Below are 19,171 nucleotides of genomic sequence, written 5' to 3' on the forward strand. Positions count from 1 at the left end.
GAACACACCAGTACCGTAGATTAATGCCCACATCAATAGTTTGTTGTCACATTGGGCATCATGAACTCTTCACTCGCTTCACTTTGACTCCGCCCCCTGTGACATCACTTCCGGTGAAGCCAAAAGCTCCACTTCTCTGATTTCCAGTGTCAGCGGTTGGAATTAAAATGTTTTCGCACAGAGAGATATTTTAAAGTCACACATTAACCTAAATTAATGAAATATATATATATATAACACAAAATAATTAATTGCAGAGATATTTACGCTGTTCTTGTTTCTGTACTCTGATTAGTGATCAAAAGACTTCTGCTGTCAATCAATAGGATTTCTTTTTATGGCCGTTGTATATTTGTAACCTTTCACATGCAAACATTTGTCACTTTTACAGCAGATTATTAACTGATCAATCACTGTTGTCTTCTGATCAATATTTCTCTACAGCTAAAAATACGAAATTCACATCAGCAACATGAGTTTGTTTTAAATATCTTAGTGCTCCAAAACCTGACAATACAACAAACAATACTAAGAGACTACTCAATGTTTTTAAAAGAAAAGGCCCGTCTCAGACAAAGCCACGCCCCCGGTCTAAGATAAGCCCCGCCCAGAATAAGATCGGCCCCACCCTCAGTCTAACATAAACCCCGCCTTCGAGAGAGCTTTGATTATACTCCTGCCTCCGCAGACGGCACGACAAACAAGTCAAGTATTACGTAAATTATAAAAAAACAAAGGTTAAATATCCTGTAAACAATTTCATTTCACTGCTGAATATTGTTTCATGTTTCTAAAGCATCTAAAAAGTAATTGCCCTTTGTATAATTCCTAGACATTTAAATATTGTTTTTATCAGTGAATATTTGTGACGGTGACGTGATCGTCAAGTAACAAAAATTCAGAGGTGCACTAACAAACAGAGCGACCTCCAGCAGAGCCGACGCACACCATATAAACTAGGCTAAAGCCCCGCCCCCAGTCTCAGATTAACCCCGCCCCAGTCTCAGATAAACCCCGCCCCCAGTCTCAGATTAACCTCACCCCCAGTCTCAGATAAACTCCGCCCCCAGTCTCAGATAAACCCCGCCCCAGTCTCAGATAAACCCCGCCCCCAGTCTCAGATAAACCCCGCCCCCAGTCTCAGATAAGTGGATGTCACATCGTCTTCTGATTCCTGAATAAAAACAATTCAACCTGTTAGAATGAAATGATCTGTATGAAGAAAACATTTCACAGCTGTTCACTGTAGACTTAAAGTATACCTGTAGATATAATTACAGTATCACTGTATTTTTACAGTATTACAGTCTGAGTGTACGACACACATGCAGAACAGCAGAAACCAGTTTCACACTTTTATAATAAAACATAATTAAACATTCTTTTGCAGATTTCAGTCTGTTTTATAAGAAATAACATTAAAGTGTAAATGTAGTACTGTAAACGTTATTGTAAATGTTATACTGGCTCCAAACCAATTATTGGTGACTGGATAAGTGGAGAGCAGGGCCGTCCTTCAATCAGAGGATCGGCGGTTCGATCCCCGCCTCCGGCTACGCTAGTCGCATGTCGGTGTCCTTGAGTAAGACACTTAAACCCAAATGGCTCCCGTAGCTGTGCCTACGTTTATGAATGTGATAAAATCTGAATTGTAAGTCGCTTTGGATAAAAGCGTTGCTAAATGACTGAATTGAAATGTATTAAGACTTTTAACTATAAAAAATGAAACATTCTTTCCTGTAACTTTAGTCATTCAGTTTATATCCAGAATACCAAACAGCACTTCCTGTCTGAACTGATGATGAACTTTGTCTGATGGTTTAGTTTTTCTTTTAAAATAAAACAAATACAGTTTTAGTGCAATCCCAATGAATGACACACACACACAGGTGTTCACACAGGTGATACCTGTATTCAGGCGTTTGTGTTGAATCTGAAAATGGAAGACAGAATTTACATTCCAACATCTGTTCTGTTCAATAAGCTGTAAGTCATGAATCTGTTCATCCGTTTGTGTACTAATGGGAATCTCTTGCTGATAGTTACAACCTGCTGGTAACTGATTGGTCAGATGGCTGTTGTGATCCATTATTGCATTATCTGTCTGTGACATTTTCTTCTCTTCTTCTCTTGATTAACAATCATTTCAGTGCTTACTTTGTTTTCTTCTTCTTTTGTTTTAATTCCTGTTCTTATTTTACTCCTCCAGAGAAAAGAAAATCATCATCATCACCTCTGTTTCTTTCACTTTCCCTTTGTCCCGCCTCCACCATGCTGTCAGAAGATCAGACCACGCCTCCACCATGATGTCAGAGTAGCAGACCACGCCTCCACCATGATCAGAGCAGCAGACCACGCCTCCACCATGATGTCAGAAGATCAGACCACGCCTCCACCATGCTGTCAGAAGATCAGACCACGCCTCCACCATGATCAGAGCAGCAGACCACGCCTCCACCATGCTGTCAGAAGATAAGACCACGCCTCCACCATGCTGTCAGAAGATCAGACCACGCCTCCACCATGCTGTCAGAAGATCAGACCACACCTCCACCATGCTGTCAGAAGATCAGACCACGCCTCCACCATGATCTCAGAGTAGCAGACCACGCCTCCACCATGATGTCAGAGTAGCAGACCACGCCTCCACCATGATGTCAGAAGATCAGACCACGCCTCCACCATGATGTCAGAGTAGCAGACCACGCCTCCACCATGATGTCAGAGTAGCAGACCACGCCTCCACCATGATGTCAGAGTAGCAGACCACGCCTCCACCATGATGTCAGAGTAGCAGACCACGCCTCCACCATGATGTCAGAGTAGCAGGCCACGCCTCTTGGCCGGACTGTTCACTGGACAAAACAATTTTATTATTAAATAAAAACAATGTATTTAACACAACAAATGATTTTTTCTGGTCTTTGTTTTGAAATTCAAGCTTTATTTTTAAATCTTACAAACAACAGAACCATCTCACCATAAGGCGGCTGTTGTTCTGGAGCTTTCAGTCATATCACATGATCTTCCTCAATGGATGGTGCTGCTTAGTTGTCATGGAGCTGTAGATTGTCAAGAATGAACTTTGTGATATGATCAAAAGCTCCAGAACAGATATTGAGTCATCGGCTCACTTTGTTTTTCACTCAATTACTTCCTTGTGTTTTGGCAGCCAATGTTTGAAAGAACAGTACGTGTGTGTGCGTTACCTGGATCAGAGGTGAGTGTTGGTCTGTGTGCGTTACCTGGATCAGAGGTGAGTGTTGGTCTGAGTGTCTCTTTTTCCAGTTGAATCTCTGGCAGACTGAAGATGGACATTGCTGAAACAACATTAAGTGACTTAGTGATGTCACTCACAGCACACAGTGACATCACAGATTACAAACAGTTGTGTTTAAACTTACTGTCGAGAAGCGTCATCACTCTGTTTCCTAGGTTACTGAAATAACGATGATTCATTGACTCGGCTGCTGAGATCCTCTTCTTCCCTTCAAACTAAAGTTGAAATACAAACTTCATTAAAACAACGGATCAAATAAAACATCTTGTTGTGGACTCAAACCTGGACTTTCTATGCCTCTCAGAAACGTGGCTACATATAAACTCGCCCTGTTGCTTTAAATGGATACAATATATTTAGAAGCGATGATCTCGTGGTAAAGGAGGAGTAGTAATGTTTTACATTAAAGAACACCTTAACTGCAACCAGATTAAGTGGTCAAGTGATGTCAAATTGGAATGTACTGGTCTGACGGTGTTACTATCATCTCAAATGTCTCTTAAGGTGTGTTCACACCAAACGCGATGAACGCGGCGAGATTACATACAAAGTCTACGTACAGACGCGATGAACGCAAATTTGTGATGGTGCGGCGAGTTTGGCGCCCCAAACGCAGAAGTTGAAATATTTGAACTGCGAAAAAAATCGCGTGCCGCTCCAGCGCGATAGCCTATCAGCGCTGAGTTGCTCCCCATGTCATCAGTGAAGTCCTTCCGTTGTTGAATCAGGAAATAAATGCTGTAGCCGCCATGTTCACCCAGAGCTCTACGACCCCTCATATCAAAGAGACCAAACTATGTGTGTGTGTAAACCATACGGTACAAACAATGAATAGACGCTGCCGTATTCATGTCTAGATGACGTTATTGTGAGTGTTGATGGAGCTGCTACAATGTTAGCATAGCCTAGCACCAATCGATCCGAGCTCCATTGAGAAAACAAGTACAAATCGGCATCATTACGTAGTTATTACGGAGTCCCTTTGTGTCGGTTTATTGCCGTTAAATCACAGCCAAATCAGTTTATGTTGTGTTCATACAGCTGTAGTAAACAGACGTGTGGCTCACTAGACACAGTGAGCTCAATGAAATCCAGGAGCTCCTCCGGACTATGTTATGAACCAGACATGACGGCGTTTAGTTCCCCGTGATATCTGGGACTTCCACAACACGTACTAGGCAGAAAGAGGTGATTTTTCCATGTTGATGGCGGACAGTTGAACGGCCTTCAGGCCGATAAGCCACGCCCCCTCTCCGGCGTTCATCGCGTTTGGTGTGAACACACCTTTACTCTTATCTGTCTCTACAGACCACCATCGTCCAAATGTGAATTTTAGGATCAGCTTAATTCCATGTTAAGGGAATGTGAGGTTATATTAATTGGTGATTTTAATGTAAATTGGGAGGATAAGTCTGGAAGAAAATCCCTAAAACGTACAATTGATTGTTTTAATATGACTCAGTTAGTGAACGAACCCGCATGGATAACCCACTCTGCTCAGTCCCAGATTGATTCGATTTTTAGCAATAAACAAGAAAGAATGATCAAAACACACAATATGGCAACTGGTATGTCTGACCATAATTTAATACTTTTAACAAGAAAACTTACAAAGAAACGTTTTAATATGTCTTCTACCAGAAAGGCTTCTCAATTAAGAATACCGAAAGGTGACTAAAATTCATTTGAGGATGCTAAAGAAGGAAATGATTGGAGCAACTGTATAACGGGTGCAAGTGTGGAGGAAGACTGCAACATCTTCTTCTCCACAATACAGACCACAATGAACAGTTTCATTAAGAAAGCCAAAATTAAACAAAACCAAAAGAACACACTTCCATGGCTAAATAGTGACATCTGGAATTTAATGAAAAAACGGGACTATGCATTAAAACTGGCACTCAAGTCTAAATTAGGAAATGATCGGCAGAAATTCACAATGCTGAGAAACCAGGTAACAAAAGAACTTAGAAAAACAAAAGCTAATTTGTTTTATTAAGAACATTGATGAAGCAGGAGGTAATTCTAAAATAATATGGGATAATCTAAAGACGTTAACAGACAAACATAACAGCAATTCAATGAAGCAACTTAAAATGAATGTGAACGGGTGCTTTATACAAGATGAAGTTGTAATTTGTACAGCTTTCAATTCATACTTTATCAACTCAGTGGAAGCTTTAACTTGAAGCTCCAGTGCTGGTCAATTTGCTCCGATACCAGCAAATGAAGGTCAACCACACCAGCAATCACAGCTTGCGGCTCAATATTATTATTTTTTTTAACACACACACACACACACACACACACACACACACATTAATTATGTTTTTAATAAAAAATATTCTTCTGATAATCATCATTAGTAGTAGTAGTAGTAGTATTACTGTCATTATCATCATTATGACTTATTATAGTGTAAAATAAAACATCGACATGTTTACTGACCTGCAGGAACTTTGACAACAGCTCCACTCCTTCAGTGCTGAGCCTAAACACACAGACCAACACAGTCAAACAGGTCTCAATGACAAAGTTTCTGCTTCCAGAACCTTTTTACACAGATTCTCCTCAACATGTCCAACAACCCCAGACCGCCTGCTGCTCACATACAGCCCATATACTATTTCATTGTATATACTGTGCATTCTTGTTATTTTATCTTCTTATATAATATGTCCTACTCTGTTATTTTAGTGTATATATTGTGCATTTTTTAATATCCTTGCTGCTGCTGTCACACAAATTTGGATCTGCAGGCTGCAACATGATGGAGACCTTGATGGAAACAAAGAACAAGACCGGGTCTCTGGGGGTGGAGACTCGGCTACGACATCATCGTGACCCAAACAGGAAATTACTGACGGAATCGTGCCTCGGACAGCACCATGCCTCTCACCCTGAACTACACCTCCCCCTGAACTACACTTGACCCCAGAATACACCTCACCGTGAGCTAAACCAATCAAACAAGTACAGTGTGCGGTGTACCTACGTGTCGTACAGTGTGGTGTAGCTAGACGTCGTACAGTGTGGTGTAGCTAGACGTCGTACAGTGTGGTGTAGCTAGACGTTGTACAGTGTGGTGTACCTACGTGTCGTACAGTGTGGTGTACCTAGACGTCGTACAGTGTGGTGTAGCTAGACGTCGTACAGTGTGGTGTACCTAGACGTCGTACAGTGTGGTGTAGCTAGACGTCGTACAGTGTGGTGTAGCTAGACGTCGTACAGTGTGGTGTAGCTAGACGTCGTACAGTGTGGTGTACCTACGCGTCGTACAGTGTGGTGTACCTACGCGTCGTACAGTGTGGTGTACCTACGCGTCGTACAGTGTGGTGTAGCTAGACGTCGTACAGTGTGGTGTACCTACGCGTCGTACAGTGTGGTGTACCTACGCGTCGTACAGTGTGGTGTAGCTAGACGTCGTACAGTGTGGTGTAGCTAGACGTCGTACAGTGTGGTGTAGCTAGACGTCGTACAGTGTGGTGTACCTACGCGTCGTACAGTGTGGTGTACCTACGCGTCGTACAGTGTGGTGTAGCTAGACGTCGTACAGTGTGGTGTACCTACGCGTCGTACAGTGTGGTGTACCTGGGAGTGTGGTTACTCAGTCTCTCTGCTCGGTAGAGAGGATATTTGTGCGCAACAAATTCATCATTACAACTGATCCCAGACCAGCTCTGCTCTGTGGGAGTACCTGTACAAGAAATATACACAATATATATCAAACACACAAAATGCATTAAGTATACACAGCTTTCTATAGATGAAAATAACAGAAGCTGAATGCTCCTCACCCAAGAGTTTGAAGATGAAGTGAAGCTCCTCCTCCACTGTGGAACCAGGAAACAGAGGTCGACCTGTCGTCATCTCATAGAAGATACAACCAACACCCCTACAGAGAGACAGACGGGTAAAGAGAAAGACAGACAGAGACACAGAGACTACTTCTCCATTTATTACCTCAGTAAACATTGTAAACATGTTTATGGTCTCAATCTCTAGTTTCACGTCTTCTTCAATACAGCATGATGTTCATTTAGTAAATGATGGTCCATTTACAGTAAAAGTAAGGGATTATGCCTTCAAAGTGTCCATTATCAGGAATGAATGGACTACATAGAGGCCAGAATCCATGATTGCCTGTTGCCTCCACGAGTCCGTTAATTCCTGATAATGGACACTTTGAAGGGCATTATCCCGCTTATGGTTACTTGCCAGAGAAAAACAATTATTCAATTAATAACTAATTTATGTTTCCATGCCTTTTGCAATGAACATTTTAAGTTTTTCACAATCCACTCACTACATTTTGGCTGTAACCCTTACATCTGCTAATATTTTGAACAATCATTACCATCCCATAAGGTACTTATGCAACAGAAAGCTAACATTATACTAGCAAGATTCAAAGTCAGTAACATTGCATATGGATGACAAACAGTAAATATAATTGAACAATATATGTTTAACAACAACAACAGTATATATCCATCCAAACCACACCAAAGCCTTTCATTGTGAGTTTTCTGAGCTCCTATCCGTCGTCATGTCAGGATATCACCGGCTTTAATTTTAAACGATTTTTATATTCCTGTCTGTCTCATGAAAACATTGGCTACTGATTATGAATACTGGTTTTTTTACTGCCTATAGTGCAGATTTCACAGTCTGTTATTGAATCCCCCCCACTGATGAATGAATAGACCTCTTCCATAAATCCTGTCTTTTTATTCGAGACTCCACTGACCCCTCTTAGGATTAGAGCTAGGACGACTAGTGCAGACCCCTGCTGAAGGAGTTATATTAGACGGAACTGCCGGAAAGCAGAGTGTAAGTGGATAAAATACACACTGTATGTCTCCTATTAAATATATAGAAGGAGCTCGTTATGGGTGGATCGCTCCCTCCAGGTGGGGACGGAGTGCCGACCTCAAGTGAAGTTGTTTAAGTATCTCGGGGTCTTGTTCACGAGTGAGGGTACGATGGAGCGGGAGGTCGACAGGCGGATCGGTGCGGCTGCAGCAGTAAAGCAGGCGCTGCACCGGACCGTCTTGGTGAAGAGAGAGCTGAGCCGGAAGGCAAAGCTCTCAATTTACTGGTCGGTCTACGTTCCTACCCTCACCTATGGTCACGAACTCTGGGTCGAAGACCGAAAGGACAAGGTCGCGGCTACAAGCGGCCAAAATGAGTTTCCTCCGTAGGGTGGCCGGGCTCAGCCTTAGAGAGAGGGGGAGGAGCTCGGACATCAGGAGGGAACTTGGAGTCGAGCCGCTCCTCCTTCGCGTCAAAAGGAGTCAGCTGAGGTGGTTCAGCATCTAATTAGGATGCCTCCTGCTCCCACTGGAGGTTTTCTGGGCACGTCCAACTGGGAGGAGACCCCGGGGAAGACCCAGAACACGCTGGAGGGATTATCTCTCCCAGCTGGCCTGGGAACGCCTCGGGATCCCCCAGAATGAGCTGCAACATGTTGCAGAGGGAAGTCTGGGTCAGCCTGCTGGGCTGCTGCCACCAAGACCCGACCCCGGATCAGAGGAGGAACATGGATGGATGGATGCAGCTCGTTATCAAGTACCAATCCTCTGTAAATGATGCAATATTTAAATTCCTCTTAGATATCATTAAGAGCAGTCACAACTACAGGATCCTGTTACGTACCACAGACTCCATAGTTAACCACACTGCTGGCTCCACTGCATATGACTCCCTAATCAGCTGTGAGCAGTTTCAAGATTTTTTCAAATCAAACCCTCAGCATTAGGTTACACATCTCACACCCTATCGAGGATATCTCACTGGCTATTGAGGTCCTTCCTGGGCTCCTAAAACTGTAATTTGAAGCAAATGGTCCGAGATTACTGCTAATCTAACAGTTTCTAGCCACAGGTACATTCCCATCTAGTTTTTAGCATGCTGTAGTTCAGGCACTCCTGAAGAAGCCTCGTCTTAACCTGGACACTAGTTTTAGGTCAATTTCAAAGCTTTGTTTCTTATCTTTGGTTTGAGGAAAAGTTGTTCTAATCAGATTCTGCCCCTTTTGAAACAAAACAGTATATTTGTGAAATTCTAGTCAGGGTTCTGTGAACATAGCACAGAGACCAGCGACCTGTTCTGTACGGTCAATGCTGGTAAATGTTAGATCTCAATGCTTCTAAATCTCAGTGCAACTTTTTGATATTGTCAATAGCTACTGCAATGAAAAAGTTTATGTGGATCAAACAAACTGCTAGTGTGACGGTACTGACCACATGTCGATGTGAGTGGAGTAGTTAGTGCTGCCCAACAGGATGTCTGGCGGTCGGTACCAGAGTGTCACCACCTCATTAGAATACGTCTTGGTTGGGATTGATTTTGCTCGTGCGAGACCTAAAACACACACACACACACACACACACACACACACACACACACACACACACACACACACACACACACACACACACACACACACACACACACACACACACACACACACACACACACACACACACGTGTCATCATCACTGTGTTTACATCACTTCAGCAACATAATAGAACTATCATGAAGACACCGTAGTCCAAAGTCTTTTACAGAACAGAAGCAGTGGACTCACCAAAGTCTGCTAGTTTGAGCTCTCCTCGCTCGTTGATCAGCAGGTTTTGGGGTTTCAGGTCTCTGTGGAGAACCTTCCTCCGATGACAATACGACAAACCTCGCAACAGCTGGAAAAGGAAGAGCTGAGGAGACAAACAGCAGAACAAAGAATCACAGGTAGAGTTCTAAACAGTTTAAGATCAAAGGAATCCGGTTCAGGTTCCTCAGATGAAACTCGGTCCTCCACTGTTGCTCATCTGTAACCTTTACAATCCCGTCATTAGGAACTCTCATGTCCAGCATCTTGCTTCCTCTCACTTTTAATTAACTAACGCATATTCATCATTGTATTAATAATGATATTGATATATTACTGCTTTCAGTAGCCCACCTGACTAAATGTAATGTAACTAAATGTTACCGATGCTGTGGACAGTATTTGAAATGTGGTGATGAAGGTACCGAGGAAAACACACAATGTTATTGGATGTATTTATTGTTGGACTGGATGCTGGAGCAATCAGCTGGCACACAGATGTTCCCTTTGTTCTCCCAAACAAACAGACAATGGCAGCGAGTGACTGATTGAACAGACCAGATTGTATTAATGTCTAATTAGTTATGTGGCAGAACAATAGAGTGTGTGTATGTATATATATTTTAAATAATCTTATGTCTTCAAACTATTTTGTGTCTAAACATTTTAAATGTAAAATGTTTTCCAGTTCTTATTCATCTGTTGAAATTTATTAAATTAAACTTAAAATGTAAAATGCATGCTTTCTTCCTACAACTTGTATTTATTGATCTGTAAACGGGTCTTTGAGCTCCGTAGCCTGTATGATCTGCACTCTATAAATAAAGAGCATTATTATTATTATTACTCATAATTCTGTTCATAAAACAATTATCTGTAATATTTGTTAATATCCAAACACACATAAACCTCATATCAGCGTCATTGATACCGTGTCAGTCAGTATCAGTAAACTATATACAAACAGCAGTACTGACAGGTTCAAAGTACTGACATAGTGTACATAGTGTACATTCAAAGTTTTCTCACTTTGACGTTGTGAACATTGATGATGTTTCCACAGTCGTCCAGATACTGTTTCAGATCTTTGTCCTGAAACACAAGAAACAGGATTAAAGGCTCAATACACCAAATAAAAAGGTGTGTGTGTGTGTGTGTGTGTGTGTGTGTGTGTGTGTGTGTGTGTGTGTGTGTGTGTGTGTGTGTGTGTGTGTGTGTGTGTGTGTGTGTGTGTGTGTGTGTGTGTGTGTGTGTGTGGGTATGTGTGTGTGTGTGTGTGTGTCTCACCAGGTACTCAAACACCAGTGTGAGGGACTTCTGTGTGTGGATGATGTCATGAAGCGTGACAATGTTGGCGTGTTTCAGATCCTTCAACAGAGACACTGAGGGAGAACACACACATTATTACGCAATCATTATTACACACACATTATTACGCAATCATTATTACACACACATTATTACGCAATCATTATTACACACACATTATTACACACACATTATTACGCACACAATACTGGGCCGATATATTGCGATACGATGCATATTGCAATATTTGTATCATTTTAAATCCAGCTTGCTGTAGCACCTGGAGAGTCTAATAGCTACACGACACATTAACTCAGCGGACTAATTGCATCAAAACTAATTCAAAGGTCTTTATATTTCACAGTCACTCACTGAGAACACACTGAAAGATTAAAGAATAAAGAATAAAGAGCAGATTGTATTCTCATTGTGTCACAGAACACTTTTACCACAACTTCATTCTACAGTAAATGACGTGCTGTTCCCTTTGTGCCACTGATCACTCTGAACTTCCATGTGGATGATAAACACATGAAGTAAAGTTGATCTGTCACTAGATCACTAGAGGTTCTTCTCTCTTATGTCCAAGTCCTCCAGGTTCAGGTTCAGGTTCAGTAACTCCTCCACGGTGCAGCCTGTACGGCTCTCGTGACATTATCCTAACATTCAACTGTGGTCGAGTCTAAACTCTCACATCAGGGCTCCTCTCTGAGGTGTGTGTGTGTGTGTGTGTGTGTGTGTGTGTGTGTGTGTGTGTGTGTGTGTGTGTGTGTGTGTGTGTGTGTGTGTGTGTGTGTGTGTGTGTGTGAGTGAGTGTGTGTGTGGGGGGGGGGGGGGGGGGGGGGGGGGGGGCACTACACTGCTACAGCCATCATGAGTCGACAGGAATGAGTCAGGATCACAGTGAGTCTCTTGCTTGTGAGCCGCCATGCTGTGATTTTCAACAGATCATGTGACAGGAAGTTACTGGTCTAGTTTAGAAGGAAATATGCAGCGACATCTAGCGTTAGGAGCAGAGGACACACACGGACACACACACACACACGGACACACACGCACACACGCACACACACACACACGCACACACGCCTCCAGTCTTCAGAATCAATGAGGGTTCAGCGTCTTACAAAAGTACTCGATCGAACCGCCGATCTTCCTCTGAGCCACAGCCGCCCCACATGTTGTACTACTAATACAATTACTATCACTGTTAATGCAGTATCAGTACTACCACTGATACTATCAGTACTACCACTGATTCTATCAGTACTACCACTGATACTATCAGTACTACCACTGATACTATCAGTACTACCACTGATACTATCAGTACTACCACTGATACTATCAGTATCACTGTTAATGAAGTATCAGTACTAACAGTGATACTGATTGAATCATATTCTGTGGTGTCACAATACACTGTAATGGTAGTAGGCTTAACTGTAGTACTAGCATTGTAGTGTAGTGTTAGTTCTTTAGTATACATAAGTACTACCTTCTCTGATAGCAGTACATGGAGCTCCTTCTTCATGTTCTAATCGAATCTCCTTCAAGGCCACAAGGTTCTCTGTGAGTTTACTGCGACCTTTATACACTGTAGCGTACGTCCCCTGCAGACAGACAGGGAGAGAGTGAGACAGGTGAGAGAGAGACAGGTAAGTCTGCTCACAACACACACAATCATGAGTCCTCACCTCTCCCAGTTTGTCCAGTTTAATGTACGTCTCCAGTTTCCCAAAACCAATCTCTGACTGCAGACACGAAGGGACAGACGGAGACAAGAGAACGTTAATATGATCTGTATGAAGACACCAAATACTAACATTAGAATACAATAGAAACAGGACAATAAAAGCAGGTAGACGTACCAGAGACACTCTACGCAGCCTTCTGCTGATTGGCTGCTCAAACAGAGCTGGACCAATCAGATTAAACTTCTCCAGATAACCGTCTGGAAGGCGAATGTCAGCCGGTAACGATAGACGTTTGTTAATGTCCTGAAACACAAAAAAGTAGCACATTAATGGAGTCAGGGACATCAACAGGCACCAAACAGAGTCCAGAGTTCAGAGTCCAGAGTCCAGAGCCCAGAGCCCAGAGTCCAGAGTCCAGAGTCCAGAGGCCAAAGGCAGAGTCCAGAGTCCAGAGCCCAGAGCCCAGAGCCCAGAGTCCAGAGTCCAGAGTCCAGAGGCCAAAGGCAGAGTCCAGAGTCCAGAGCCCAGAGCCCAGAGTCCAGAGTCCAGAGTCCAGAGTCCAGAGTCCAGAGTCCAGAGGCCAAAGGCAGAGTCCAGAGTCCAGAGCCCAGAGCCCAGAGTCCAGAGTCCAGAGGCCAGAGTCCAGAGTCCAGAGTCCAGAGGCCAAAGGCAGAGTCCAGAGTCCAGAGGCCAGAGTCCAGAGTCCAGAGGCCAAAGGCAGAGTCCAGAGTCCAGAGCCCAGAGCCCAGAGCCCAGAGTCCAGAGTCCAGAGGCCAGAGTCCAGAGTCCAGAGTCCAGAGGCCAAAGGCAGAGCCCAGAGTCCAGAGGCCAGAGTCCAGAGTCCAGAGTCCAGAGGCCAAAGGCAGAGTCCAGAGTCCAGAGTCCAGAGTCCAGAGGCCAAAGGCAGAGTCCAGAGTCCAGAGTCCAGAGCCCAGAGCCCAGAGTCCAGAGTCCAGAGTCCAGAGGCCAAAGGCAGAGTCCAGAGTCCAGAGCCCAGAGCCCAGAGCCCAGAGTCCAGAGTCCAGAGGCCAGAGTCCAGAGTCCAGAGTCCAGAGGCCAAAGGCAGAGTCCAGAGTCCAGAGCCCAGAGCCCAGAGTCCAGAGTCCAGAGGCCAGAGTCCAGAGTCCAGAGTCCAGAGGCCAAAGGCAGAGTCCAGAGTCCAGAGTTCAGAGTCCAGAGCCCAGAGCCCAGAGCCCAGAGTCCAGAGTCCAGAGTCCAGAGTTCAGAGTCCAGAGTCCAGAGGCCAAAGGCAGAGTCCAGAGCCCAGAGCCCAGAGTCCAGAGTCCAGAGGCCAGAGTCCAGAGTCCAGAGTCCAGAGTTCAGAGTCCAGAGTCCAGAGGCCAAAGGCAGAGTCCAGAGTCCAGAGCCCAGAGTCCAGAGTTCAGAGTCCAGAGCCCAGAGCCCAGAGTCCAGAGTCCAGAGTCCAGAGTTCAGAGCCCAGAGCCCAGAGTCCAGAGTCCAGAGTCCAGAGTCCAGAGCCCAGAGTTCAGAGTCCAGAGTTCAGAGTCCAGAGGCCAGAGTCCAGAGCCCAGAGCCCAGAGTCCAGAGTCCAGAGTCCAGAGTTCAGAGTCCAGATCCCAGAGCCCAGAGCCCAGAGTCCAGAGTCCAGAGTCCAGAGCCCAGAGTCCAGAGTCCAGAGTTCAGAGTCCAGAGGCCAGAGTCCAGAGCCCAGAGCCCAGAGTCCAGAGTCCAGAGTCCAGAGTTCAGAGTCCAGAGCCCAGAGCCCAGAGCCCAGAGTCCAGAGTCCAGAGTCCAGAGCCCAGAGTCCAGAGCCCGGGGCCAAAGGCGGGGCCATGCATCCTGAACTTCTTATGGACACAGATGATGTGATGTGGAAGAAAAAGCTCATGCAGGAGGTGTCCTGATTCCAACGAGGGAAAACACTCAAATTCAGACCGTTTTAGCAAATACATTCTCCAAATGTTGAACGGCAAATCTTTGAGAGCATCATTTTGCAGAGGTATTCTACTTCTTCCAGAACAACTCCATTGAGACGTCTGAGCAGAAGGCAGGGCAGCAGATACAGGTCACACATGGGAACATGTCCCGTTCTCAGACTCAGTCAATGAAAGACCAGCAGCTCTTTGCTGAATGGCAGGAAACCACCGAGTCCACATAACTCAAGGTGAGAAGACCGAGAGGATGGTCGGCTCCTGCAAACATCTGCCTGTTGTCACGTCATGATGGAGGACTCAAGCGCAGACCAGGCAGAGTAGCATGAAGCAGGTATTTTAATGCACAGTTAATCCAACAGGAAACTTACAGGACACGACAGGGAATCCACAGACAAGACAAGAGACGAGGGGAAAATCCAGCAGGAACGAGACGGGGCAGGCAAACGGGGAAACCGGGACCAGGACGAGCAAACCGGGCGGGTAGACATGAAGGATGATCTGGCAGTGAGTGACTGAGGGGTTTATAAAGTAGGTTGAACAGGTGAGGGGAGTTGTGCTGATGAGGAGGGAGTGTTTGATTGGTGATCAGTGGAAGGTGAAGGGAGTTAGGCTGATGATGAGGGAGTGACTGACAGGTAGAGTGAGGAAGGTGTGGAGCTACACAAAGACACAGGGAAGACAGAAGGCAAAGCCTAATCGTGACACCTGTATTACAAAGCTGCCCTGGGGGACGGCCTGTCTGATGGAAGAATTAAACTGCAATACAGCAGGACTTGAGATGACTTTCTGAAGTCCAGGATCAACTCCTGTAGCAGGAGGAAGGTCGTCCTTCAGCAGGTAAACGCTGTACTCAAGCTTTGAAAAGACTTAATATCAGCGAAGAGAACGATGGTGAGAAAAGCTGCATCTCAGTCAAAACACAGACAGTGGAACATCTGAGAAACACTGACAAGAAGAAAGAAAAACAACTGAAGAGTGAGGACATAAGATAAGCTTCCTTTGAGAGAATCTTCTGGGGGGTCAGAGAGAAGCATTGACTGTCTCAAGGACAAGAGTCCATCTCCAGAGAACCTGATGCTCCTTTGACCACCGTTGACGATGTCATCAAGAGCTTTAAGGCCCATGCAATGGAGCCAACATCACTGGAAGAGGACGCAAAAGAAAAGCTACCCAAAGATTGCAGCGAATCTGCAAAACAGATTCAAGCTGACCTTCAGACACAAGAAACAGCTGTTTCCCAACATCTGTATATCAACTCAATGAAAGGATGGACAATCTGCTGAGACAGAGACGCCCGACGGTATTCGGCTCAATCACATCTGAAGGAACGCAGCAACTAGAAAACACATCAACAAGTTTCCAGGAATGGTTCAAAAGAAAAAGCTGGTCAGCAATGACTCAAGATCTGTAGATCTGAGACAGCTGGAGAAGTTCTAACGGTTCTATTAACTTCTGAATCAATAACAACTGGACTATTGAAATAAAGAATAGTGGAGTGTATTTTTATTAAGCTATCGCTTAAAGTTACTGTTCAATCAAAGTAAGTGTGGGTTGTTGTGTATGTGTGTGCACAGGTGTGTGCACAGGTGTGTGCACAGGTGTGTGTACAGGTGTGTGCACAGGTGTGTGCACAGGTGTGTGCACAGGTGTGCGTACAGGTGTGCGTACAGGTGTGCGTACAGGTGTGCGTACAGGTGTGCGTACAGGTGTGCGTACAGGTGTACGTACAGGTGTGCGTACAGGTGTGAGTACAGGTGTGCGTACAGGTGTGCGTACAGGTGTGCGTACAGGTGTGCGTACAGGTGTGCGTAAAGGTGTGCGTACAGGTGTGCGTACAGGTGTGCGTACAGGTGTGCGTACAGGTGTGCGTACAGGTGTGCGTACAGGTGTGCGTACAGGTGTGCGTACAGGTGTGCGTACAGGTGTACCTCAGTTGAGATCTTCTTGTTTCTCAGTCTCACTCTAACTGGACTCTGAACGTTGACTGAAGAAGAAGCCGGATCACTTTCTCCATCTGAACTCATCTTTACATCCTCATGGACGATCTCTGAAAGTACACAAACATGAACAGAGAACATGAACGCAGAGAACGCGAACGCAGAGAACGCGAACGCAGAGAACACGAACACAGAGAACACGAACACAGAGAACACGAACACAGAGAACACGAACACAGAGAACACGAACACAGAGAACATGAACACAGTATGTGAACACAGAGAACGCGAACGCAGAGAACGCGAACGCAGAGAACACGAACGCAGAGAACACGAACACAGAGAACACGAACACAGAGAACACGAACACAGAGAACACGAACACAGAGAACACGAACACAGAGAACATGAACACAGTATGTGAACGCAGAGAACACGAACACAGAGAACATGAACGCAGAGAACACGAACACAGTATGTGAACACAGAGAACATGAACACAGAGAACATGAACGCAGAGAACACGAACACATGAGAACATGAACACAGTATGTGAACGCAGTAGAGAAATGTGTGCCTCCAGTAATTGGTGTAAACGTTGGTTCAATAGGTGAGATACAATAAATAGAGACATAGAACGTTCTAGTTTAAAGTGACTTTAGAGTTCAGTAACTTCAAGCTTTTACTTCTCGATCTGTTTTATCTGTTTCTAGAAGAGCTCGGTGCATCAAGAACTCCACACAACAGCTGAGTGTGTGTGTGTGTGTGTGTGTGTGTGTGTGTGAGCGCCTTTCAACAGGAAAATACTTCATTGACTTTATGAAATATTGAGTGTTTTTGATTTCAGATATTAGTTGACTCATATTTTTACAATTGAAAGGTGTAAATGGAAAAGTTATGGCTCAAAACCAAACACACCGTAAACAGTTTATGATGAAGTGGATTTAAAATAAACTGAGAGGCATCATTATACACACAATGTGTACAGAAAAACAACAACACTGTAATGTAATGTACTAGTACCCAGTCGAGCCGTGTGGTTCAGGTAGAAGCAGTATTTGTACGTGTATTTGTGGTACTATTACCAGTATTTGTACGTGTATTTGTCGTACTATTACCCAGTCGAGCCGTGTGGTTCAGGTAGGAGCTCAGGCTTCGTCCCAGACCTCCGGGTTTCTTCAGCGAGCTGCTGTACGACTGAAGAAGAGACTGAACTGATGAAGACGAACCTCGAAGCTTCAAACCTCCAGAAGAACCACGAAGAGACACCACCTCTGATAAATGATGAAGAGGAGATGAAGAGGAGATGGAGTGATGATGAAGAGGAGATGGGGGATGATGAAGAGGAGATGAAGGGATGATGAAGAGGAGATGGAGGGATGATGAAGAGGAGATGGGGGATGATGAAGAGGAGATGGAGGGATGATGAAGAGGAGATGAAGAGGAGATGGAGGGATGATGAAGAGGAGATGAAGAGGAGATGAAGGGATGATGAAGAGTAGATGGGGGATGATGAAGAGGAGATGGAGGGATGATAAAGAGGAGATGAAGAGGAGATGGAGGGATGATGAAGAGGAGATGAAGAGGAGATGGAGGGATGATGAAGAGGAGATGGGGGATGATGAAGAGGAGATGGAGGGGTGATGAAGAGGAGATGAAGAGGAGATGGAGGGATGATGAAGAGGAGATGAAGAGGAGATGAAGAGGAGATGGAGGGATGATGAAGAGGAGATGAAGAGGAGATGGAGGGATGATGAATCAGAATCAGAATCAGCCTTACTGGCCGTGTGTGTGAACGCATACATGGAGTTTGACTCCGGTTTCCACTTCGCTCTTAATAAATAAATCAGATGTATAAACATTTAACAACTATGTACAACACAAGTATAAATATATATCCACAAAGTATATATATATATGAACATAAACCTATAAACAGTGTCAGTGGAATGGAGGTGATGGTGTAAACAGAGGTGTTAGTGCAGCGTGACGGCAGAGAGAAGCTGGTCCTGTCTGGTGGTTTTGGTGTACAGAGCTCTGTAGCTCCTCCCAGAGGGGAGGAGCCTAACCCTAACCCACAATTCATCACAGACTACAACTTTCTCTGACAGACGTCATTAACAAACTGATTATGTCATCAGGTGAAAACCAGATGTTAATAAGTCCCAGCTGAACTTTTGCTTTCAGTCTTTGTTGCAGGAAACTGACTGAGAAGAAAAACACCGTGAGTCAGCTACATGTCTATGAAGGTTGGGCTGGATCCAGTTGATGGATTTCAGAAAAATAAGAATTTCCTTCGACATGGAGTGTGTGTGTTACCTGAGTCACTGTGTGATGTCACTTCCTGGTTGATGGTGTCACTCAGCGTCCTGTCCCCTCCCCCGGCCCCTCCCCTTCCCAGGGTGAATGACAGCTGCCGTTTGATCTTTCTCATCCTCTCCAT

The 19,171-nt window shown here is 44.7% G+C and overlaps 1 protein-coding gene across 3 annotated transcripts; it reads right to left on the minus strand.

The window, feature by feature from the left end:
• Nucleotides 1-1,962: 1,962 nt before the first annotated feature.
• On the minus strand, nucleotides 1,963-19,171 carry cdk16 (cyclin dependent kinase 16; the record flags this gene model as incomplete). 3 transcript variants are annotated; one of them, XM_079179937.1, is made up of 16 exons in its annotated part: nucleotides 1,963-2,855; nucleotides 3,246-3,320; nucleotides 3,405-3,495; nucleotides 5,729-5,771; nucleotides 6,872-6,977; nucleotides 7,078-7,175; nucleotides 9,526-9,646; nucleotides 9,874-9,997; nucleotides 10,921-10,983; nucleotides 11,179-11,273; nucleotides 12,698-12,812; nucleotides 12,897-12,953; nucleotides 13,071-13,199; nucleotides 16,720-16,838; nucleotides 17,841-18,002; nucleotides 19,048-19,171. In XM_079179937.1, 16 exons carry the CDS (start codon nucleotides 19,169-19,171, stop codon nucleotides 2,818-2,820), a joined length of 1,560 nt encoding a protein of 519 aa, XP_079036063.1. In that variant the 3' UTR covers nucleotides 1,963-2,817. The 3 variants fall into 3 exon arrangements, with proteins under 3 accessions (XP_079036063.1, XP_079036065.1, XP_079036064.1); XM_079179938.1 differs by lacking the exon at nucleotides 1,963-2,855 and adding an exon at nucleotides 3,042-3,062; XM_079179939.1 differs by lacking the exon at nucleotides 17,841-18,002.

This window comes from Pholis gunnellus (assembly GCF_910591455.1).
Source record: "Pholis gunnellus genome assembly, chromosome: 2".
Taxonomy (NCBI): Eukaryota; Metazoa; Chordata; class Actinopteri; order Perciformes; family Pholidae; genus Pholis; species Pholis gunnellus.